The sequence below is a fragment of the Cyanistes caeruleus genome, chromosome 5, assembly GCF_971803275.1.
Source record: "Cyanistes caeruleus chromosome 5, bCyaCae1.hap1.1, whole genome shotgun sequence".
Classification (NCBI taxonomy): Eukaryota; Metazoa; Chordata; class Aves; order Passeriformes; family Paridae; genus Cyanistes; species Cyanistes caeruleus.
Window position 1 is genome coordinate 1,925,340 of NC_141705.1, and position 23,548 is coordinate 1,948,887.

At 60.8% G+C, this 23,548-nt stretch overlaps 1 protein-coding gene across 4 annotated transcripts; it reads left to right on the forward strand.

Moving 5' to 3' along the window:
• The first annotated feature begins 2,703 nt into the window (after window positions 1-2,703).
• SIGLEC1 (sialic acid binding Ig like lectin 1) lies at window positions 2,704-21,724 on the forward strand. Of its 4 annotated transcripts, none has more exons than XM_086889181.1 (22): window positions 2,910-2,958; window positions 5,083-5,203; window positions 5,694-6,053; window positions 6,141-6,437; window positions 6,655-6,918; window positions 7,722-7,982; window positions 8,591-8,890; window positions 9,594-9,848; window positions 10,434-10,736; window positions 11,935-12,189; window positions 12,686-12,979; window positions 13,797-14,051; window positions 14,748-15,050; window positions 16,114-16,368; window positions 17,159-17,464; window positions 17,674-17,913; window positions 18,073-18,372; window positions 18,461-18,715; window positions 19,450-19,746; window positions 20,081-20,180; window positions 21,114-21,186; window positions 21,490-21,724. In XM_086889181.1, exons 1-22 carry the CDS (start codon window positions 2,917-2,919, stop codon window positions 21,505-21,507), a joined length of 5,154 nt encoding a protein of 1,717 aa, XP_086745307.1. In that variant the 5' UTR covers window positions 2,910-2,916; the 3' UTR covers window positions 21,508-21,724. The 4 variants fall into 4 exon arrangements, 2 of the variants coding, with proteins under 2 accessions (XP_086745307.1, XP_086745308.1); XM_086889182.1 differs by lacking the exon at window positions 2,910-2,958 and adding an exon at window positions 3,568-3,920; XR_015286851.1 differs by lacking the exon at window positions 18,073-18,372 and having other exon boundaries at window positions 2,704-2,958; window positions 18,621-18,715; window positions 20,081-20,169.
• Window positions 21,725-23,548: the final 1,824 nt, after the last annotated feature.

Sequence of the window (23,548 nt, forward strand, 5' to 3'; positions counted from 1 at the left end):
CCGGGATGGTTCCCTTTTCCAGCTGGTCCCACCCTGGACCTGGAAAGAGGAACAGGACAGGGCCGTGCACAGCCTGGGGCCGGAGGGCTCCAGCAGCTCCCAAGTTTCTGTGGAGCTGGGACAATGTGAGCTGGCAACCCTGGATGTCCTGGAAAAGGATGCAGGTGTCCAAGGAAAGGGACAGGGATGGATCTGGATCCCTTCTGGATCCTTCTGGATCCCACTGCTGCCCACCACGGGAATGCCAGGAGAATCCTGGTGGATCCAGGGGTCCCATCCAGAGCTGGCAACAGCCAGGGCTGGAGGGAGGGCAACAGCCAGGGCACCGCGGGCACGGCGCTGCTCGGGGGAAGCAGAAAGGAAGCGGAGGCTCCGGAAGCGGGGGCAGAGAGAGGCTGAAGCTGGGTCAGGCTGCCCCAGCCTTTCCTGGCCAGGGCTGGGCGGCTGCTCCGGATGGGCACGGCCCTGACGTGGATCACACAGAGCTCTCCTGGTGCCAGGACAGTGCACGGTGCTCCTGGCACAGGGCTGGCACAGATCCCAGTTCTGAGAGCCCACCAGAACTGGCACAGCTCCCAAATCCCGGATCTTACCAGGACTGGCACAGCTCCCAAATCCAGGAACCCACTGTGATTGGCACAGCTCCCAAATCCAGGAGCCCACCGGGACTGGCACAGCTCCCAAATCCAGGAACCCACTGGGATTGGCACAGCTCCCAAATCCAGGAGCCCACCAGGACTGGAACAGCTCCCAGATCCAGGATCTCACTGGGACTGGCAGCTACCAAATCCAGGATTTCACCAGGATTGGCACAGCTCCCAGTCCAAAAGCCCACCTGGTCTGGCACCACACCAGGATTGGCACAAGTCCCATTTCCAAGAGTCCACTGGGACTGGCACAGCTCCCGGAACCCACCCAGGCCTGGCACAGCTCCTATTCCATGGTCCCACCAGGCCTGGCACAGCTCCCACACCAAGATCCCACCAGGCCTGGCATAGATCCTAATTCCAAGACCCCACCAGGACTGGAACTGCCCTCAAACCAAAGAACCCACAGGCTCAGCTGTGGCACAGCTCTCATTTCATGATCCCACTAGGACTGGCACAGCTCCCAGTTCCAAAAGTTACCAGGCCTGGCACAGCTCACAAATCCAAGATCCCACCAGGACTGGCAAAAGTCCCAAATCCAAGAGCCCACCAAGCCTGGCACAACTCCAAATTCCCAGATCCCACCAGGCCTGGCACAGCTCCCAAATCCAGGAATCCACCAGGCCTGGCACAGCTCCCAGATCCGGGAATCCACCAGGCCTGGCACAGTTCCCACACCAACAACCTACCAAGACTGGCAGAGCTCCCGGTTCCAGGATCCCATCAGGATTGGCACAACCCCCACCACGAGATCCCATCAGGCCTGGCACAGATCCCGATTCCAAAAGCCCACTGGGACTGGCACAGCTCCCAAATCCATGAGTCCACCAGGTCTGAAACAGCTCCCGAATCCAATAACCCACAGGTCTGGAACAGCTCCCGAATCCAATAACCCACAGGTCTGGAACAGCTCCCGAATCCAATAACCCACAGGTCTGGAACAGCTCCCAAATCCAATAACCCACAGGTCTGGAACAGCTCCCATATCCAATAACCCACAGGTCTGGAACAGCTCCCAAATCCAATAACCCACAGGTCTGGAACAGCTCCCAGATCCAAGAGCCCCCCAGGACTGGCCCAGCCCCACACCAGTAACCTCCCGGTGGGATCTGGGACCATTTCCCAGCTGGTGGCACGGCCGGGGGGGCACCGGGGGCTGTGGGCATCTCCCTGCTGACTCAGCATCCTGCCTGGCACGGCGCCGGAGCCACCGGGAAGGGCCCGAGGTGCCGCAGGGCACTTTCCCACGCTGCTGGGCCACGAGGTCGGGCACTGACCCCGAGTGGTCACCACGGGCCAGCCTCACCCAGTGCCACCAGTGCCACCAGTGCCACCACACTGGGTGTCTTCGCTCCGGGTGGCAGAGGTCGGATCAGGATCCTGAGGATTCCTTTGGGAATTTCCTCTGGCAGAGCCCTCTCCTGCCTTTGGGTACAGCTCCCACCATCCCAGGTGGATCCAACCTGGCCTTGGGCACTGCCAGGGATCCAGGGGAAGCCCCAGCAAATGTGGGAATTGCAGCCCAGGCAGGAATTCCTTGCCAGGATCCCAGCCCAATCTCCCCTTTCCCACTGGAAGCCATTCCCTGGCTCCTGGCCCTGCAGCCCTTGGCCCCAGTCCCTCTCCAGCTCTCCTGGAGCCCCTGCAGGGACTCTCAGCATTCCCTGCATTTCTCCCTTCTCCGGGGGAACATTCCCAGCTCTCCCAGAGCTGAGGTGCTCCAGCCCTCACAGCATTCAGCATTCCCAGGACAACCAGGATCCATCTTGGTGATGTGGGAGGACAAACACCATCACTCCCAACATTCCCCTTTCCTTCATTCCCAGTTTATCCACAAGCCACACGATCCAGGATATCCCAGGGGTGGGTTGGGATCTGTTTTCCTGGCCGTGTTCCCCCAATTCCCAGTGAAATTCCAACCCTCCCCGAGCAGGGTGAGGACAGAGCCGCCCTCAATTCCATCCAAGACACAACAAAAACATTCCCGAATTATCAGCACAAATCCCAAACCCTTCCCACAGGGAACAAACACAACCCTGCCCCAGCCCCACCAGCAGGACCCTAAACCCGGAGACCTTGGAGCGTTCTAAACCCACCCTGGCCCCAAAAACCCAGAATTAGGGAAAAGCTGCTGCTGTCACTTCCCACAATCAGGTCAGGGACATCGAAGAGGGAAGTGCTGCGGTTTGGGGCTCCTCACCCTCCTCCTCCTCCTCCTCCCCCGGCTGATAAAGGGATGTCCCTGAGCGCGGGGACAGGCGGTTTCCCGATGCCACCGCTCCGGAGGTGGCACTGCCGGAGCCACCGCCAGGTAACACCATGGCTCTCCAGGGATGGGAAAGGACGGGAATTCTGGGATGAGGGGTGGGGGTGGAGGATCCCTTTGGGATGAGCTTCGTCCATCTCCTGCCAGGAGCCAGGGAAGTACCTGGAACTCCAGGAATCGGATCCGGGCTTGGAGGGGGTGACATCCATCCTTCATCCCATGGTCCCTGCTTCTCTGGTTTTTGGGATGTGATGGAGCTGAAGGGTCCCACACCGGGAATGTTCCCTCTCCGTGCTCATTCCTCTGCCAAAAAGTGACTTTTAAACTGCAGGGATCAGTGGGAGATTGGAAGAAAATTCCTTCCTCTGAGGGTGGGAAGGTTCTGGAATGGAATTCCCAGATTTGCTGTGGCTGCCCCATTCCTGGAAGTGTCCAAGGCCAGGTTGGACAGGGTTTGGAGCCACCTGGGATGGTGGAAGGTGTCGCTGCCCATGGGAATGAGATGAGATTTCAACCCCTCCCATGCCAACCCATTCCTTAAATCCCATTTAGGGACACCAGGGACACCTTCCTCTCCCCAGGTCTCTCCAAGCCCCCTCCAGTCCCACTCCAAAAGTGTTTTCCTGGAAATCTTTACAACCCTTGGAATTCCAGGCGCAGCAGGGCCCCACCACGGGCCACTGCTCTCATTAGATCCCCGTCCCGAGGGATCCCATCCTGCCCTTTGAGGCCCCCAGGAATTGAAAACCCGGAGAAGAAACGAAACTTGGCAGCAGCACCAGCTGGGGGCTGGATCCCGGCTCTTCCTTCCCCTTCCGGCACAAATCCCGTGACAATTTGTGGCTTCACATCGTCCCCCCTCCGAGCATCGACACCCAGGGGATACCCCAGACATTCCCTGCGCTCGTAGCCTGGGAAAAATCCCAAGCCAAGCTCTCGGGAGCGGGAAATCCACCCCGAAATCCAAGGAGCAGCAAGGAAATTGGATACAGATGTGGAAAAAGGAGGTATCAGCGAAGGAGGGAATGGTGGAGAGGGAAAGGCCGGAGAGGGGGGCTGGGAGAGGCCTCGTTCCTCAGGGAGAGCCCCAGGAGTGCTCAGGGAAGAATCGAAACTCACAGCAATCCGATCGTGGATTTCCATGATCCTGGGAGACATTTCTGGGTGAAATTATTCTGGTTTGTCCCAGAGTGATGAGGGGTGAAGGAAAGGAATGGCAGGAGTTTGTCTGGAGCTGCAAAAAGCTGTAAAACATTTTAAATAATTCTCTGTTTATTTTTGGGTTTCCTCTTATTTTCCTTTTCTTGGTTTCCTTTTTTTCTTTCTTCTTTTTCTTTTTCTTTTTCTTTTTCTTTTTCTTTTTCTTTTTCTTTTTCTTTTTCTTTTTCTTTTTCTTTTTCTTTTTCTTTTTCTTTTTCTTTTTCTTTTTCTTTTCCTTTTCCTTTTTCTTTTTCTTTTTTCTTTTTCTTTTTCTTTTTCTTTTTCTTTTTCTTTTTCTTTTTCTTTTTCTTTTTCTTTTTCTTTTTCTTTTTCTTTTTCTTTTTCTTTTTCTTTTTCTTTTTCTTCACTTTTCCTTTTATCTTTTATCTTTTCCTTTTTTCCTTTTCCTTTTCCTTTTCCTTTTCCTTTTCCTTTTCTTTTTCCATTTTCCTTTTCCTTTCCCTTTTCCATTTTCCATTTTCATTTTCTTTTTTTCCTTTTCTTTTCACCTCTTTATTCCTTTTTTCATTCTTTCTTTATTTTTCTTTTTCTTTTCCCTTTTCCCTTGTTTTCCTCTTTCATTTTTCTTCCTTTCACTTTCCCCTTTCCCCTTTCCCCTTTCCCCTTTCCCCTTTCCCCTTTCCCCTTTCCCCTTTCCCCTTTCCCCTTTCCCCTTTCCCCTTTCCCCTTTCCCCTTTCCCATTTCCCATTTCCCCATTCCCCTTTCCCATTTCCCATTTCCCCATTCCCCTTTCCCCTTTCCCCTTTCCCCTTTCCCCTTTCCCCTTTCCCATTTCCCATTTCCCCATTCCCCTTTCCCATTTCCCATTTCCCATTTCCCATTTCCCATTTCCCATTTCCCCTTTCATTTTCCTCCCCATCTTGGGGACTGTTCTGATTCCATCAGCGCTTCCATCACGATTTATCCCACCCACTCCAAGGTCCTCAGCCACCTCCTCTTGTCCCCAGGGTCCCATGTGCCGGCGTGACCCCGTGTCCTCAGTGTCCCCTGTGTCCCCCGTGTCCCCCGGCAGTATCACCATGCGCCTGCCCCGCTGCCTCCTGCTCCTGGCCAGCCTCATCCCGCCAGGTATGGGGACAACGACACCCTCGGGATTGTCCCCCGCGGCGCTGGAGGCCGGGATTGGCCCCGGCACGGGTGGGAGTGGGAGCCAGGATGGAATCTGGGGGATCCCGAGGCTGCTCCTGGCACAGCGGGTGCTCCTGGGGGGATTTGCCATGATCCCAAGCTCCTGACGGGCAGGGATGGGGTGACAAGGGGACAGCCAGGCCATGGGAGCAAGGACAAGGAGCCAGGGTGAGGAAACGGGGTGAGGAAATAAATTCGGGAGCCCAAGTGACCGCTTCCCCCTTTTTCCTCATTATTTAGGCCCAAAAGATCCAGCTTTTCCCAGCTATCTCCCCCTTCCCCACCCCAAAATCTCTCCCCAAATCCCGCCTCCTCTCCCACCTTCCCCATCAAGCACAGGTCCCGTGCTTGTCCCCAAAGTGTCCCCAACGTGTCTTGGAGGGAAGTGGGGACACTTCTGGCTCCCTGATCCCCATTTTCCCTGGCACAGCCCTCGGCTCCTGGGGGGTCTCCTACCCCGAGTCCCTGCAGGCCAGCGGGGGGTCCTGCCTGGTTGTCCCCTGCACCTTCAGCTACCCCGCGGATGTGACAACCGCCGACGGCATCGTGGCCATCTGGTACAAGGACTACGATGGCCAGCGGACGCTGGTGTTCCACTCCACCACCCCCAAGGATGTGGATCCCCGTTTTGGGGGTCGTGCCCAGCTCCTGGGGGACCCCATGGCCCGGAATTGCACCCTGCTGCTGCGGGGGGTGACACCAGGGGACAGTGGCCTCTACAGGTTCCGCTTTGAGATCATCAACGGCGACCGCTGGTCGGCGTCGCGGGATGTGACCCTGAGCGTTTCGGGTGGGTAAAACACCGAAATTCCCCCCCAAAAAAATTCCCTTCTTGCCCATTCCATGAGGTCACCCTGGCCTCTGCTCTCCATCCCAGAGGATCTGGAGAGTCCCAGCGTCACCAGCAGCGAGGAGCAGACCGAGGGACAAAGGTCCACCTTGGAGTGCTCCACGCCCTACGTTTGTCCCGGGGGTGACATCGTCCTGCACTGGGAGGGCTACGACCCCCGGGTGTCCGAGGTGTCCGGCCGCGTCCAGCTGGACACCAGCGGGGTCGGCCACCAGGTTAACCTGACCAGCTCCTTCTCCTGGAAGGACCATTCCAAGAAGCTGCTCTGCGAGGTTTCCGACGGATCCAAGAGGGCGAGCACGGAGGTGGTGCTGCGGGTCAGGCGTACGTGGGGTGGGGACAGGGGACACCTCTGCCACGGCCACCGCGGCCAAGTCCCCCTCCTGCCACCCCCTCCTGCCCTGCGGTATTTTCCTCCTGCTTCTCCCTCCCTTTCCTGCTCCCTGGCCACTTCTGTCCCTTAGGTGCCACCTCGTGTCACCCACCTCCCCTCTCCCCTGCCCCAGGGTGGTGACACCATGTCCCTCTGTGCCCTCCGCAGACACCCCCAAGGACACCCGGGTGTCGCTGAGCCCATCCTCGGGGAACATCGGCGTGGGTGACACGGTGACGCTGAGCTGCGAGGTTGGCAGCAGCCACCCGCCGGTCTCGGGGTACCACTGGTACAAGGACGGGGTGGCCGTGGGCACCGAGCGGGTGCTGGCCCTGCGGGGCGTGCGCCGCCAGGACCACGGGCGGTACCGCTGCGAGGCCCAGAACGTCCTCGGCACCGGGGTGTCACCTGATGTCACCCTCCGCGTGTTCTGTAAGCGCCACGGGAGTTCTGCCGGGCTGGGACATCCGTGTCCGAGTGTCCCCCGATGGGGTGGGGTGGGCTGGGATGGATGGAGGTGGCTGGTGCTGCTGGAGGTCCGGCAATTGGGGTGTCCGTGCAGGAGGAGGGTGGTGGCCCCGTTCCGCCTCTCTTGTGTCCCTTGTCGTTGTGATCCCAAAAAACAGGGCGGGATTTCCAGCCAAGGGAAATCTGGGAAGGGTTTGGGAGCTCGTGGAGATGCAGAGCCGTGGTGGGAAGGGACCTCGTGGATCATTCCCACCCCTGCCGTGTGCAGGGGCACTTCTTGCTATCCCAGCTGGATCCAGGCCATGTCCAAGCTGGCCTCGGACATTTCCAGGGATCCGGGGGGCAGCCACGGCTTCTCTGGGAATTCCAGCCCCTCCCCACCCCCTCAGGGAAGGGAAGAGATTCCTGTTCCCAGCAGATCCCACAGCAAAGACAAATCCCAGCCTTCCCCTGCCTGAGCTGGAATCCCACAGGGAGCATCTCCCCCCAGATGGGTCCCTGTGCTCCCCCCAGCGCCCCCCGTGCCCACCCTGAGAGGTGACAGACCCCTCCCCACCCACCGTGAGTTTGTCCCCAAGGCTCTGCTCTCTGCTCCAAAGCCAGCTGTCCCCAGCTGGTGTCAGGGGACAAACCCAAACATCCCCCAGCTCTGTTGTCACCCCCTGAGGGGCTCCCATCTCCTCCCAGGCTCTGGAATGGGGGATTTGGGGTGGGGGTTCTGTTTTCCTGTCCCCGGGGCCATCCTGGACGCGTCCTTTCCCCCTCAGCCGCAGAGATCTCGGCCAGCCCTGCGGCCGAGGTGCTCGAGGGGACGGCCACCACCTTGTCCTGCGACGTCCCCGGGCGGGAGGGACATCCCGATGAGCTGACCTACACCTGGTACAAGAACAGCGCGTGGCTCAAGGAGGGCCCGGCCCACACCCTCCTCTTCCCCGCGGTGACCACCGGCGACGCCGGCTACTACTCCTGCCAAGTGACCAACAGCCAGGGCAGTGACATGGCCCAGGCCATCAGCCTCAGCGTGACGTGTGAGTGCCACCAGCTCCTGCCACGCGGGGCTGTGCAAAACCCCCCAAAATCCAGGAGATCCCACAAAAAATTCATGGAAAAGCCTCTTCCTGAGTGCCCCGGGGGCAGATGTAGGGGGAGGGAGGGGGTCAGCCCTGCTGGTTGAATTTTATGGGAATACAACAAATTCTAGCCATGGGCCAAGTGTGAAGGTGACTTTAAGTGACATTTGGGATGTGTCCATCTCCTACTAGTCCCCTCCATTCCGTAAGATCTGGGGAGGTTTCTCATGGAGAATCCAGAGGGATAAGAACAGCTCAGGAGGTTTTGAGGGGGAAAATAACCCAGCCATGCGTTGGTTGTGACAATTTTGGGGTAAATCTGACCCGGTGACACAGGGGACGAGCCAGTTGTGACATCTGGGTTGGGTGGGGGGACACTTCCCATCCCTGGAAGTGCCCAAGGCCAGGTTGGATGAGACTTGGAGCCACCTGGGACAGCAGAAGATGTCCCTGCCCATGGGACCAGCTGGGATTTTATGTCCCCTCCAACTCAAACCACTCCGGGATTTTCCCTGTGGCCACACCACGAGGACATCCCCACCTCAGCATCCTCTCCCATCCCACAGATCCACCCCGAATTCCCACCATCACGCTCTTCCAGGAGACCCAGGGTGGCCAGCTGGTCATCGTCCGTTGCACTGTGGACAGCCACCCTCCGGCCACCCTGGCCATCGACCGTGACGGCACCGTGCTGGCCACCAGCGGGGCGCAGGTGGCCCTGCGCCAACGGCTCGGTGTCACCACCTCCCGCAATTCCCTGCGGCTGGAAATCCGGGATGCGGGACCCCGGGATAGCGGGAAGTACGGCTGCACCGCCAGCAACGTCCACGGCAACGCCAGTGCCACCAAAGTCCTCGTGACCCGTGGTGAGTCCCGGGTGACGCGGCTGATCTTGGGTTTGGGGTGATGGTGAACCCCCAAAATTGGGGGCAATGCAGCCCACGGAGCAGGAGGGACCCCTGTGGTGGCACTGGGGGACATGAGTGGCACTGGGGGCTGTCCCTCGTCAGTCGGGCCAGAGCTGCTTTTGGAGCTGAAGGGGCTCCCGGGTTTTGTTTTCCAAAAATGCCAAAAATCAGTAAATTTATCCAAATTTTTCTGCCCCATCCATCCCCACCGGTCACTGTCGCCTGACCCCCAAGTCCAGATAATTTGGGGTGACAGAGGCAGCAGAAGGAGAGAAAAGTCCCCCAAATTCATGTCCAAGAGGGAACATCCTTTAGGATCTCAAAAAAACCCAAAAGAGATCTCAAGATCCAGTTCCAGAGAATCCAAACCTGGATTTGGGCATGGGAACTGGAATTTGGACAAGGCCAACCAATGGGAAGAGGGGACAGGGTCTGTCCTGGGAAAAAGTCACCTGGATGAACCTGGCACTTGGGAAAAGCAGGAAAGGGTCAGGAAGTTGGCCTGTGCAGTGTCCCCAGGGAATGTCACTTCCCAAAGACCCACGGAACCCACAGAATTCCAGCAAGAGAGGCGGCTCAGGGAAGCCGAACATGGAATTGTAGCTGGATGGATCCATGGGAAGGATTTCCCGCTTTCCCTGATATCCCACTCCTCCTCCAGCTGCAGGGCTCCTGATCCAGCCCTCGGCAGAGGTGACGGAGGGGACCGCAGTCACCCTGACCTGCGTGGGGACAGGGGACACGGCCGAGAAGCCGCTCTACACCTGGTACAGGAACGGCCGGAGGCTCCAGGACACCTCATTCCCGACCCTGGAATTCCCGTCTGTCCGCGGAGACGACGCCGGCGCCTTCCAGTGCCAGGTCAGGAGCAGGAACAGCAGTGACACGTCGGAGACTGTTCCGCTCCGAGTGTTCTGTGAGTGTCCTGTGAGAATTCCAGAGGGTCCCGGGGCTGAGCTGGGGCTGCTCCCACCCTGAGGTTTTCCCCCATCCCCACCAGCCAAGGAACTCTTGGGCGGAAATGTGGGGAGGGTGAAAAATTCCCTTTGGCGGGTAAATCTGGGAATTTGGGGCAGGAGGAATTTGGAGAATTCCCACCTTCCTGAGAGTTTCAGGAACAATAAATGGTGACAGAACCACGAATGGCTTGGGCTTGGGGGACCTCAAAGCCCATCTCATTCTGACCCCTCTGCCATGGGCAAGGACCCCTCCCACGGCAGCAGGTAGGTCCAACCTGGATGTGCAAGAGTTTCTCAGGCAATCCCTTGGATTCTCAGGGTTTTCCCAACAGATCCAGCGATGTTTTGTCCCTGGTTTGGGTTGGGAGGGACCTCAAAACCCTTTCTACCCCCAACCCCTCTCCCCTTGGCAGGGACACCTTCCACTCTCCCAGATTATTCCAGACCCCATCCAACCTGGATGATCAGGCGGTGTTGGAAGCATCAATCCCTTGGATTCTGGGAGTTTTCCCAACTTCACGGATCCAGTTTTCCCTCCACAGACCCCCCGAGGCAGCCGGTGCTGAGTTCGTTCCTGCAGAGCCAGGGCGGCCACCTGGGAATCATCCAGTGCTCCGTGGGGAGCGATCCCGAGTCCAACCTTACCCTCCGGAGAGGCGACGACGTCATCGCCTGCAGCCAGGGCTGTCCCCAAGCCACCAGCCCCAGGGTCCATGTCACCAGGTCCTACAACAGCCTGAAGGTGGAAATCCGGGATGTGGTAGTGGAGGATGAGGGAATTTACGTGTGCCAGGCTGGGAATTCCCAAGGAAGCGCCAGCGCCACTGTGGATTTCAAGGCCGACAGTGAGTGGGGAGAGGGGACAGGGGACGGGATTGTGGCATCTGGGAATGTTCTGGGAGAGGGGAGAGCGGGAAGGGAATGCTGGGGAAGGAGGCAAGCTCAGGAGATGGTGGCAGGAGGAGCAGAAATGCCACACGGAAATGCCATATGGAAATGCCACATGGAAATGCCACGCGGAAATGCCACACGGAAATGCCACACGGAAATGCCACGCGGAAATGCCACACGGAAATGCCATATGGAAATGCCACACGGAAATGCCATATGGAAATGCCACACGGAAATGCCACATGGAAATGCCACATGGAAATGCCACATGGAAATGCCACATGGAAATGCCACGCGGAAATGCCACGCGGAAATGCCATATGGAAATGCCACACAGAAATGCCACGCGGAAATGCCACACAGAAATGCCACACGGAAATGCCACATGGAAATTCCACATGGAAATGCCACACAGAAATGCCATATGGAAATGCCACACAGAAATGCCACGCGGAAATGCCACACGGAAATGCCACATGGAAATGCCACATGGAAATGCCACACGGAAATGCCACACGGAAATGCCACATGGAAATGCCACGCGGAAATGCCACACGGAAATGCCACGCGGAAATGCCACACGGAAATGCCACGCGGAAATGCCACACGGAAATGCCACACGGAAATGCCATATGGAAATGCCACACGGAAATGCCACATGGAAATGCCACACGGAAATGCCAAATGGAAATGCCACACGGAAATGCCACACGGAAATGCCACGCGGAAATGCCACATGGAAATGCCAAATGGAAATGCCACACGGAAATGCCACACGGAAATGCCACACGGAAATGCCATATGGAAATGCCACGCGGAAATGCCACACAGAAATGCCACGCGGAAATGCCACACGGAAATGCCACACGGAAATGCCACAGGGAAATGCCACACGGAAATGCCACGAGTCCGTGAAATCCAGACATGGTGGCTCCCCCATGACATTCCAGCCCCTGGTGGGGATTCCCTGGCTGTGTGTGACAGGAGCACGGAGCAAAATGTGGCCAGGCGGTGTCCCTGGGCTGGTGGCTCTGCCAGGCTCACAGCTGTCCCCACCACGGCACTGTGGGATCAGCTGGAATTTGTCCTTGGTGGCTTTGGGGGGTTGTCACCCCACCATTGACACCAGACCCCGTTTGCTCCTGCCCACAGCTGCCAATGTCACCGTGTCCCCATCCCCCCGCGTGCTGGAGGGTGACAATGCCACCCTCACCTGTCACCTGAGCAGCGGCTCCACAGCTGTCCCCAACGTCACCTGGTACCACAACGGGCAGCAGATCACCGGGGGCTCGGCCACCTCGCTGCTGCTGTGGCCAGTGGCCAGCAGGGACACTGGGCTCTACCGGTGCCAGGCCAGCACCGCAGGCAGCAGCCGGAGCTCTCCTGACATCCTCCTGGATGTGCTGTGTGCGTACCTTTCCCTTCCCCTTTTTCCCCTTTTTCCCCTTTTTCCCCTTTTTCCCATTTTTCCCCTTTTTCCCCTTTTTCCTTTTCCTTTTCTTTTTCCTTTTCCTTCTCCTTTTCCTTCTCCTTCTCCTTTCCCTTTCCTTTTCCCCTTTTCCAATTTCCCCTTTCCCCTGTCCCATTTCCTTTTCCCTTTCTCCTTCCCTTTCCCTTTCCCTTTCCCTTTCCCTTTCCCTTTCCCTTTCCCTTTCCCTTTCCCTTTCCCTTTCCCTTTCCCTTTCCCTTTCCCTTTCCCTTTCCTTTTTCCTTTTCCCTTTCCTTTTTCCCCTTTTCCCTTTTCCCTTTTCCCTTTTCCCTTTTCCCTTTTCCCTTTTCCCTTTTCCCTTTTCCCTTTTCCCTCTGCCCTCCCATCCCCTCCCAGACCCCCAGAGCAGTGACCACTCCCAGGACCCCTCTCCCGATGGAATTCCCGACCTCTCATCCCTCTCCCCCCTCACAGACCCTCCCCGGGACCTTTTCCTGACGGCTTTCCTGGAGGCCGAGCAGGGCTCCTTGGCCATCTTCCAGTGCTCCGTGGCCAGCAACCCCCCGGCCCAGCTGGCCCTGTTCCGGGACCAGGAGCCGGTGGCCACCAGCGCCGGCGGGAGCAGCCCACGCGTCACCGTCTCCGCTGTCCCCAACTCGCTGCGGGTGGAGATGCGGGAGGTGACACCGGCAGACGATGGCAGCTACCAGTGCACGGCCACCAACGCGCACGGCTCCGCGGAGCGCCGGGTGTACCTGCGCGTGCAAGGTGGGGAGAGCGGGGTTGGGGAATCGCAGCGGCTCATCCCGTGGGAATGACCGCGTGTCTGTGCTCCCAGTGCCACCAGATCCCTCCCAGTGCCACCAGATCTCACCTAGTGTCGCCAGATCCCTCCCAGTGCCACCAGATCCCTCCCAGTGCCACTAGATCTCACCCAGTGTCACCAGATCCACCCCAGACATCAGAGGGGTCCATCCTGTGGGAATGACCACGTGTCTGTGCCCCCAGTGCCACCAGATCCCACCCAGGCATCAGAGGGGTCCATCCCATGGGAATGACCACGTTTCTGTGTTCCCAGTGCCACCAGACCCCTCCCAGTGCCACCAGACCCCTCCCAGTGCCACCAGATCTCTCCCAGTGCCACCAGACCCCTCCCAGTGCCACCAGATCCCACCCCAGGCATCAGAGGGGTCCATCCTGTGGGAATGACCACGTGTCTGTGCCCTCAGTGCCACCAGACCCCTCCCAGTGCCACCAGATCCCTCCCAGTGTCACCAGACCCCTCCCAGTGCCACCAGATCCCTCCCAGTGCCACCAGATCCCTCCCAATGCCACCAGACCCCTCCCAGTGCCACCAGATCTCTCCCAGTGCCCCCACCCCCCGCCCGTGTTCCAGCACCTCAGCCCTGGGCATCTCCAGGAGCTGGGGACACTCAGAGGGGACAGGGAGCACCAATGGGACATTGGAGCCATCCCGAATCCTTGGATGGAGCAGGAATATCGCACCCCACGGAAGTGACGAGGGGACACCGGCAGCGCCGAGCTCTGCCCTGTCCCCTCTGAGCTGGCACTGTCCCTGCTCCAGCCACCCGAGTCCTGATCTCACCGTCCTCGGAGGTGCTGGAAGGTGACAGCGTGTCCCTGATGTGCCAGGTGGCCGGAGAGCCACTGGGTGACACCGTCTACTCCTGGTACAAGGACAGCAGGTGGCTCCAGGAGGGTCCTGACAGCGTCCTCGTGCTGTCCCGTGTCACCAGCGCCGCCACCGGGCTCTACCACTGCCGCACCCGGGGCTCCGCGGGGAGCAGCGCGTCCCCCGCTGTCACCCTGAGCGTCTGCTGTGAGTGGGAGAAGGGGTGGGATGGGATGGGATGGGATGGGATGGGATGGGATGGGATGGGATGGGATGGGATGGGATCCATGGGATGGGATCCATGGGATGGGATCCATGGGATGGGATGGGATGGGATGGGATCCATGGGATCCATGGGATCCACGGGATCCATGGGATGGCGAGATGGGATTGGGATGGGGATGGTGGGACGGTGCCAGTGAGATGTTGCTAGGGAGAGGATGGTGCTGGAATGAGATGGCACCACTGGAATGGTGCCAATGGGATGGTGATGATGGGATGGCACCACTGGGATGGCACTGATGGGTGGCACTGATGGGATGGCACCAATGGGATGGCATTGATGGGGTGGCACCCATGGGATGGCACTGATAGGATGGCACTGATGGGGTGGCACTGATGGGGTGGCACCGATGGAATGGCACCATTGGAATGGCACTGATGGGATGGCATTGATGGGTGGCACCAATGGGATGGCACCAATGGGATGGCACTGATGGGTGACACCAATGGGATGGCACCAATGGGATGGCACTGATGGGATGGCACCATTGGGATGGCACCATTGGGATGGCACCCACTGGAATGGCACACATGGGACGGTGCAGAGCTGGACGCTGGCACCTCGCTGTGTCCCGGGGGTCTCTGGGTGCATCCTCAAGCCTCTCCCACCCTCCCGGGCAGACCCCCCACGAGCGCCGGTGCTCAGCACCTTCCTGGAGCCTCCGTCGGGACAGCGCGGGATCCTGGAATGCTCTGTGGACAGCTCCCCGCCGGCACAGCTGGCCCTCTTCAAGGACGGGGCCCTAGTGGCCTCCACAGTGCTGTCACCATCTGTCCCTCAGCCACGGCTCAGTGTCACCTCGGCCACCAACGCGCTGCGTGTCCATGTCCACCCCGTGCTGCTGCAGGATGAGGGCGAGTACCGGTGTGTGGCCACCAACGCCCACGGCAACACCAGCGCTGCCAGGAACTTCTCTGGAGGCGGTGAGTCACTGGGAATGGGAGGGGATGGGATGGGATCCATGGGATGGGATGGGATGGGATGGGATGGGATGGGATGGGATGGGATGGGAATGGGAATGGGATGGGATGGGATGGGATGGGATGGGATGGGATGGGATGGGAATGGGAATGGGATGGGATGGGATGGGATGGGATGGGATGGGATGGGATGGGATGGGATGGGATGGGATGGGATGGGATGGGATGGGATGGGATGGGATGGGATCCATGGGATGGGATCCATGGGATGGGATCCATGGGATGGGATGGGATGGGATGGGATGGGATGGGATGGGATGGGATGGGATGGGATGGGATGGGATGGGATGGGATGGGATGAGATGGGACGGGATGGGATGGGATGGGATCCATGGGGTGGGATTGGGATCCATGGGGTGGGATTGGGATCCATGGGATGGGAATGGGAATGGGAATGGGAATGGGAATGGGAATGGGAATAGAATGGGAACGGGAATAGGGTGGGAAGGGGATGGAGAGCAGGTGGAGTGATGGGATTGCAGTTATGGTGACGAGGTGAAGGAATGGAGAAGGATGGGAATGGGGTATGGAACATGGAGAGCAGCTGGAATAGGATGAACAGGATGAAAATGGGGGGGAAAACTGGGGAAAATCCGTGTTTGTGGGGGTGGAGATATTCCCAAATTGCTGCGGGTGTCTCGGGCATGTGCCAAAGGGACACGGCTCTGCTTGGATGTGATTCCAAGGGCTGCCCGTGCTGTGTCCATCCATGGCACCGCCCTCCATCACCCCAGGAATCATGGAATGGTTTGGGTTGGGAGAGACCTTAAATCCCATGAATGCCACCCTTGCCATGGGACACCTTCCACTATCCCAGGCTGCTCCGAGCCCCCGTCCAACCTGTCCTTGGACACTTCCAGGGATGGAGCATCCCGAACAAATCCATGGGAACGCTGCCACCTGTGGGATGCGGTGGCCATTCCCTCTTTTTACCGCCCTGCAACTCCCTGACTTTTCCCGCCCTGGAAAACGAGGGATCACCACATTTTCCTCCCTTCCCACGCAGCCGTCCGGGTCTGGATCCGGCCGTCCCCAGACGTGCGGGAAGGGGACGCTGCCACCCTCACCTGCGCGGTGGCAGGAGGGGACCAGGACGTGCTGAGCTACACCTGGTACCGGAACCAGGTGTGGTTGGCCACCGGCTCTTCCCAAAATCTCACCTTCCCTGGGGTCACCGCCTCCGACGCCGGCTCCTACCAGTGCTCCATACGGACCCCGGCCCGGAACCACAGCGCCATCCCTGCCACCCTCAGCGTGCTCTGTGAGTCCCCAAGGGCAGCCTGGTGTCACCTGGTGCCACCTGGTGCCACCCCTCGGTCGGTTCCTTTGGCTGGAGAGATGGGGCAGTAAGGCCTGGTTTAATTTGGGGGGGGGTTAATTAATTAGGGGGAGGTTGAAAAAATGTATCCCAGAGGATAATTAAGCCAAGCTTCACACCCCAGACCTGCCCAGAGACCCCCACACCATCCCCAAAACCTTCTCCAGGTTTCCTTGTGCTCCACACCAAAACCAGCAGGAAAATCTTTGGCTTTCAGAAATTAATTCTGGATTTAGGATTTTTTTTATTATTATGTTATTTTTTATCCCTGATTGGGAAAATCAAAACCAGACTTTAAAAAAAATAAAAATAAAAAAAGGGGGAAAATGTTGTTGTGAGTCAGGACATGAGGGGGTTTTTTTTCCCCCCCTTTTTTACGAGAAAAAGATGGTGTTAATTTATAAACCTTCATGACGAATGCGGGATGGAGGCCCTGGAGCACGGGGAATCCCTGGCATGAAGGGGTTGGAGCAGCAGGAAAAGCTGAGGGAGGTGGGAAAGTCTCGGACAGGACAAAGGGAAACGGCCTCAAGCTGCGCCAGGGGAGGTTTAGGTTGGACATCGGGAATTTTCCTCCTGGAAATTCCTTGGGATGCGGCACTTGGGGACGCGCTCTGCAGTGGCCTGGCCGGTGCCGGGTGGGGACAGCTGGACTCCGTGAGCTCGGAGCGCTCCCCCAACCCCACCGATTCCAGGATTATCCCACGCTCCATGCTTTTTCCCGGTCCCGCAGACCCTCCCAGGAACCTGCGGCTGCAATCCTTCGCCGAGAGCAGCCAGGGCACGGCCACCATCCTGCTGTGCGCCGTGGACAGCCACCCCCCGGCCCAGCTGACGCTGCTCAGGGGGGGACACCCGCTGGCCTCCAGCCCCCCCGGAGGAGGTGACACCCCCCGGCAGAGCATCCGCGTGTCCCCCTCTCCCAACGCGCTGCGCCTGGAATTCCGGGAAGCCTCCGAGGAGGATGAGGGCGAATACGAGTGCCAGGCACGGAGCGCCCTCGGCGACGCCCGCGCGTCCCTCACGCTCCGCGTGCAAGGTGAGGAGGGGGACAAGGGGACAGTGGGGACGCTCGGGGACACTCCCAGGGTGGCATCGAAGGGGTCAGGATTGGGGGCGCCCCGTTTTGGAAGGGCTGGAGGTTGGGGACGCCCAGGGTGAGCACCCACCCCCCTCTGAAATTTGGGTCGGGGGGGGGGGGGTGCTTCAAAGGGGAAAGCGCGGCCAAATCCTCTCGGCTCCCCGCAGCCACCAAGGTGCTGGTGCGACCCTCGGCCGAGGTGCCGGAGGGGACAGAGGTGACCCTGACGTGCCAGGCCCCTCAGGCGCAGCCGGGGACCCTCTACACGTGGTTCAAGAACGGCCGGTGGGTGACAGAGGGACCCGAGCCCTCGCTGGGGCTCCGCGGCCACCGCTCCGACGCGGGGCTCTACGGCTGCCGGGCGGGCCGGGGTCCCCTCGCCGCCCCCACCGCCCTCTCCGTGCTCTGTGAGTGAGGGGCGACACCTCCGGGAGGGGCGGGAGGGGACAGCGGGACAGGCGGGGGATGTCGCTGCCCGGTGTGTGTCGCCACCCCGCGGCCCCTCCTCGGGGGTGACACCTCCCCGCGCGGGGCTGGGGGGACACGCGGTGTCCTTGTCGCCGCAGATGCCCCGCAGGAGCCCAGCTTCGCGGCGCTGCTGGAGCCCCGCGGGGGGCGACGGGCGGTGCTGCTCTGCTCGGCCGACGGTGTCCCCCCGCCCGACATCGCCGTGAGCAGGGGACAGGGCCACCCACCCCTGGCCACCAGCCGCGGCACCTCTGACCCCCGCTTGGAGGTCCGGGCCACCCCCACGTCGCTGCGGGTGGCGATGGCGGGGCTGGAGCCCGGGGACGCGGGGCTCTACCTGTGCTCGGCCACCAACAGCCGCGGCTCGGCCACCGCGTCCCTGCGGCTGGAAGTGACAGGTGAGCTGTCCCCCTGTCCCCAAGCTGTGGGGTTGTCCCAGCTCCGGGAGCTTCTGGAGCTCCTTGAGTGGCCGATGTCCCTCCTCAGGGGTCACGCTGACGGTGGAGCCCTCGCAGGAGGTCCCCGAGGGTGCCAGGGCCACCATGAGCTGCGAGGCCACCGCGTGGGGGGACAAAGGCGTCAACTACACGTGGTACCGGGACGGGCGGTGGCTTTGGGAGGGACAGTCCGGTTCCTTCGTCCTCAGCCGCGTGTCCAGCGCCGACGCCGGCTCCTACCAGTGCCAGGCCAGCGGGACGTGGGGCACGGCCACCTCCGTCCCCACCAGCCTCACTGTCCTCTGTGAGTGTCCCCAGGCACAGCCGGCGACAAGCTGGGTGTCCCCAGCCCATGGGAGTCACCTCCCCAAGGGAAGAGTTTCTTCCTCTTCCTGCCCCTGATCCCTTTTGGGGATTTTGGGGTCTTTTTTTTTTTTTTTTTAGGTAGATTTGGGGCCAAAAAGCTCCAAAACGGGGGAATTCTCTGGTTGGGTGTGGGATGAGGGGCTGGGGAAGATGGGAAGGCACCGGGGCAGGGGTGGGTGGGGTGGGGATGATCCAGGATGGAGAAGGGATGAGTTAGGAAGCTCTTGGTGACCTGGGGAAGGGGATTTTAGGGTTGTTTGTTTGTTTGTTTGTTATTTTAGGATTTAGAATTTAGAATTTTTAGAATTCAGAGTTTGGATTTGGAGCCAAAAAGCTCCAAACTGAGGAATCCTCCAGCTGGAGGTGGGAGCGCAGGGCTGGAGGGGGTGTGATGATGCTCCAGGCTGGAGGAGGGATGCGTTAGGAAGCTTTTGGGAAAGGGATTTGGGATTTGTTTTAGGATTGGCCCCTCCAAAGTCAGGTTTGGAGCCCGGAAGCTCCAAGTCAGGAAGATTCTCCAACTTTGGGGTTGCAAGACAAGGACTGGAGAGGGTTTGAATCCCCCAGCTCCGGGATGAGCGGGATGGGACAGACCCAGGGACACTCCCAACCACTTCTGGGGGGGACTGTCCCACCCCGTGTCCCACTGCCACCCTCCCTGTCCCCTCACAGACCCTCCTCGGGCCGTCTCAGTCAGCACCTTCCTGGAGAACCGCGACGGGCGCGGGGCCATCGTGCTGTGCACGGCCGAGAGCCACCCGCCCTCCTGGCTGGCCCTGCACCACCGCGGCCACCTCCTGGCCACCAGCCTGTCCCCCGCTGTCACCCCGGGGCTCCGCGCCGTCCCCTCGCTCAACGCCCTGCGCCTGGAGCTGGTGGCCTTGGGGACAGCGGCCGGGGGACGCTACGTCTGCGTGGCCACCAACGCCCTGGGCAACGCCACGGCCAGCGCCGACTTGGATGTCCACAGTGAGTGGGGCCGGACGCTCCTGCGGGGCCGGGGAAATCCTAAAACCAAAATAAATCCCTGGAAGTGGGAAGTGGGATGGTGCTGGAGGGTGGGAATTGAGCCAGGAGGTGGCTTGGGGTCGAGCGGTAAAATATGAGGGTGGTGGCACTTGGGGACATCTCGTTCTCCCTGGTAGGGTGGCCTTTAGGACAGGGGTAGGCAGGAGCAGTGATTGTCCCCTTCCACGTGTGTCCCCACCCCTGCCAAGGGGTCTGGCTGTCACCCCAGTGTCCCCTTCACCTCTCTCGGGGTCTGGGGGGGTCCCGCTGGCTCTGACCCCACCTCTGTCCGCAGCTCTCAGCCGCCTGTGGACCTACCGGCTCCTGTCCGGGCTGCTCATGGCCATCGTGGCCATCACCATCGTGGTCCTGCTGGCCATGAAGGTGTGGCCCAGGTGACGTCCTGGATGGGGCGGGGTGGGGGGACAGGGACCCTGGGGTTGGGGGACAGGGACCACCCTGGGGTGGGGAGACAGGGACCACGGGGTGGCACAGGGACCCAGGGGTGGCACAGGGACCCAGGGGTGGGGGGACAGGGGCACCGGGGTGGCACAGGGGCCCCAGGATCAGGGGACAGGGACCCCAGGGTGGCACAGGGACCCTGGGGTGGGGGGACAGGGGCACCGGGGTGGCACAGGGGCCCCAGGATCAGGGGAGAGGGGCACCGGAGTGGCACAGGGAACCCGGGGTGGCACAGGGGCCCCAGGATCAGGGGACAGGGACCCAGGGGTGGCACAGGGACCCTGGGGTGGGGGGACAGGGGCACCGGGGTGGCACAGGGGCCCCAGGATCAGGGGACAGGGACCCCAGGGTGGCACAGGGACCCTGGGGTGGGGGGACAGGGGCACCGGAGTAGCACAGGGACCCCAGGGTGGCAGAGGGACCCCGGGATCAGGGGACAGGGACCCCAGGGTGGCAGAGGGACCCTGGGGTGGGGGGACAGGGGCACCAGGGTGGCAGAGGGACCCCGGGAGTGGGGGACAGGGACATCGGGGTGGCACAGGGACCACGGGGTGAGGGGACAGGGACCCCAGATCAGAGGACAGGGACACCGAGGTGGCACAGGGACCACGGGGTGGCAGAGGGACCCTGGGAGGGGGGGACAGGGACACTGGGGTGGCACAGGGACCACGGGGTGAGGGGACAGGGACCCCAGATCAGAGTACAGGGACCCCAGGGTCAGGGGACAAGGACCCTGGCATCAGGACACGGACCCCGGGATCAGGGGACAGTGCCCCTGGGGTGGTGACAAGGACCCCGGGGTGGTGGCACAGGGCCCCCGGGCTGAGCCAGCCCCAGGGGTGGCAGCTCCCCGTGCTCCCTGCCAGGATCAGGAGGTTCCGGAGCTGGTCCCGTGCCGAGGACACCCTGGAGCTGAGGAGCAAACAGGACCTGTCACAGGTGGGGACCTCGGTGGGGACAGCCCTGGGGTCCCCTGAGCTCCCGGGGGGTCCTTCCCGGGAATCCCCGGGCTGGGAATGGGATGTGGATCCAGGATCCCGCCCAGCCCCGCGGTGCCACCACAGCCGTGGTGTCACTGTCACAGGGACAGGAGGGACAGAACCCGGTGGGGACCCAAAATCCCCGTCCCAGCCTCATTCCAGAGGGGCTCCAAGGCACAGATGGATGCCAGCCCCTCCAGGGACGCTCGGGATGCTCCTCTGTCCCCATGGAGTGTCCCCAGCCGTTCCCAACCTTTTCCAGATGGACGGAGCATCCTGACCTGGCGGCTCTTGGATCCCAGACCTGCTGTGCCCGCTGGAATTTCCCAATCCTGGCTGGATCCAGGGACTCCCCTGGGGATCCCCCAGCCCCATTCCAGCCCCTCGTCCCTTCCCGATGGATTCCGGTCACCGCCTCACGTGCCAGGCGCCGGTGACAGCTCCGGGCTGGGGAAATCCCGGGAAAATAATAAAATCCAACCCCCGGGTGCCGGGAACGTCCTGTTTGTCACCGCCGTGCTCCTGTCCCTTCTCCCTGCCCTGGAGAGGGGGACACAGGCCACCCGTGTCCCCTCGGTGCCCGGCAAGAGGGGACCTGGGGCTGGGGACAGCCTGGTGGCAGCTGGGCCGTGTCCCCTCTGGCCGTGTCACCGCCGCCGTTAGAGGTCACTCTGCGGCCACCTCGCCACCGGACACGGCCCCGGCCCCAGCGGGGATGGGGCTCTGGGATATGGAGCTGGAGCTTCCCGGGAATGGGGGGAAATCTTTGGGATTTGGGTGTTTAATCCTCCCCTCCTCCGCCCGTTCCACTGACAGAGCAGGATGCGGGGCTGTCCCCATCCCTGTCACTGTTCGTGTCCCCGTCCGTGTCCCCATCCCTGTCACTGTTCGTGTCCCTGTCCGTGTCCCCATCCCTGTCACTGTCCGTGTCCCTGTCCGTGTCCCCATCCCTGTCACTGTCCGTGTCTGTGTCTGTGTCCCCATCCCTGTCACTGTTCGTGTCCCCGTCTGTGTCCCCATCCCTGTCACTGTTCGTGTCCCTGTCCCCAGTCCTGCCACCGAGCCTGTCCTGGTCCTTGTCCCCATCCCCATTTCCATCACCAGCCTCATCCACATCCCCACCTTCAGTCCCATCCCTGTCCCCATCCCTGTCCCCACCTCCACCTCCAGCCCCATCCCTGTCCCCTCTTGTGTCCTTATCCTCATCCCTGTCCCCAATTCCTGTCCCCATCCCTGTCTCCATTCCCTGTCCCCAACTCCACCTCCAGCCCCATCCCTGTCCCCTCTTGTGCCCTTATCCTCATCCCTGTCCCCAATTCCTGTCCTCATCCCTGTCCCCATCCCTGTCTCCATTCCCTGTCCCCAACTCCACCTCCAGCCCCATCCCTGTCCCCATCCTTGTCCCCATCCCTGTCCCCTCTTGTGTCCTTATCCTCATCCCTGTCCCCAATTCCTGTCCCCATCCCTGTCCCCATCTCTGTCCCCATCCCTGTCTCCTCTTGTCTCCTCATCCTTGTCCCCAGCTCCATCCCTGTCCCCATCCCTGTCCCCAGTTCCTGTCCCCACCCCAGTCCTATCCCTGTCCCCATCCCTGTCCCCTCTTGTCTCCTCATCCCCATCCCTGTCCCCAATTCATGTCCCCATCCCTGTCCCCACTCGGTCCCCTGGCCAGGGCCAGCCCAGCCGGGGTGCGTGGTGACAGGCTCGCGAGCAGGGTGGCATCAGCCTGGTGACAGCGTGCTGGCAGGGTGGCAGCAGGGTGGCGACAGCGCGGGGGTGACAAGGTGGTGTCACCAACCCTCCCCCCCACGCCAGCGCCGCCTCCTCCCCGCGGTCCCTGCGAGCACCGAGGGGCAGCGGGGTCAAACTTTGTCACCTGCGCCCGCCTGGTGACAAAGGTGACCCGGCCGCTCCCTCCCTGCGGCTGGCAGTCACCTTTCCAAGGACCCTCCGCTCCGGAGCCACCGCCCCCAGCGCCAGCACCGCGTCCTCCTCGGCCACCTGCGCCCTCCTCCCCCTCCTCCTCCTCCTCCTCCTCCTCCTCCTCCTCCTCCCTCTCCTCCTCCTCCCTCTCCTCCTCCTGGAGCTCGGGAATTCCAGCCTGGATTCCCCGTGGAGCGGGATCGGGGGGTTGGGGAGCGGGGATCCCGAGATTTGGGGGAGATCCCGGGATTTGGGGGAGATCCCGGGATTTGGGGGTAGATGCCGGAATTTGGGGATAGATCCCGGAATGTGGGGATAGATCCCGGGATTTGGGGGTAGATCCCGGGCTTTGGGGGTGATCCCGGGATTTGGGGGAGATCCCGGGACTTGGGGGGAGA

Coding starts and splice junctions, on each gene's coding strand:
- SIGLEC1 (XM_086889181.1), top strand. CDS start 2,917: ATGCCACCGCTCCGGAGGTGGCACTGCCGGAGCCACCGCCAG. Junction 12,980..13,796: donor GGTGTACCTGCGCGTGCAAG/GTGGGGAGAGCG, acceptor TCCCTGCTCCAG/CCACCCGAGTCCTGATCTCA. Junction 18,716..19,449: donor CACCAGCCTCACTGTCCTCT/GTGAGTGTCCCC, acceptor GTCCCCTCACAG/ACCCTCCTCGGGCCGTCTCA.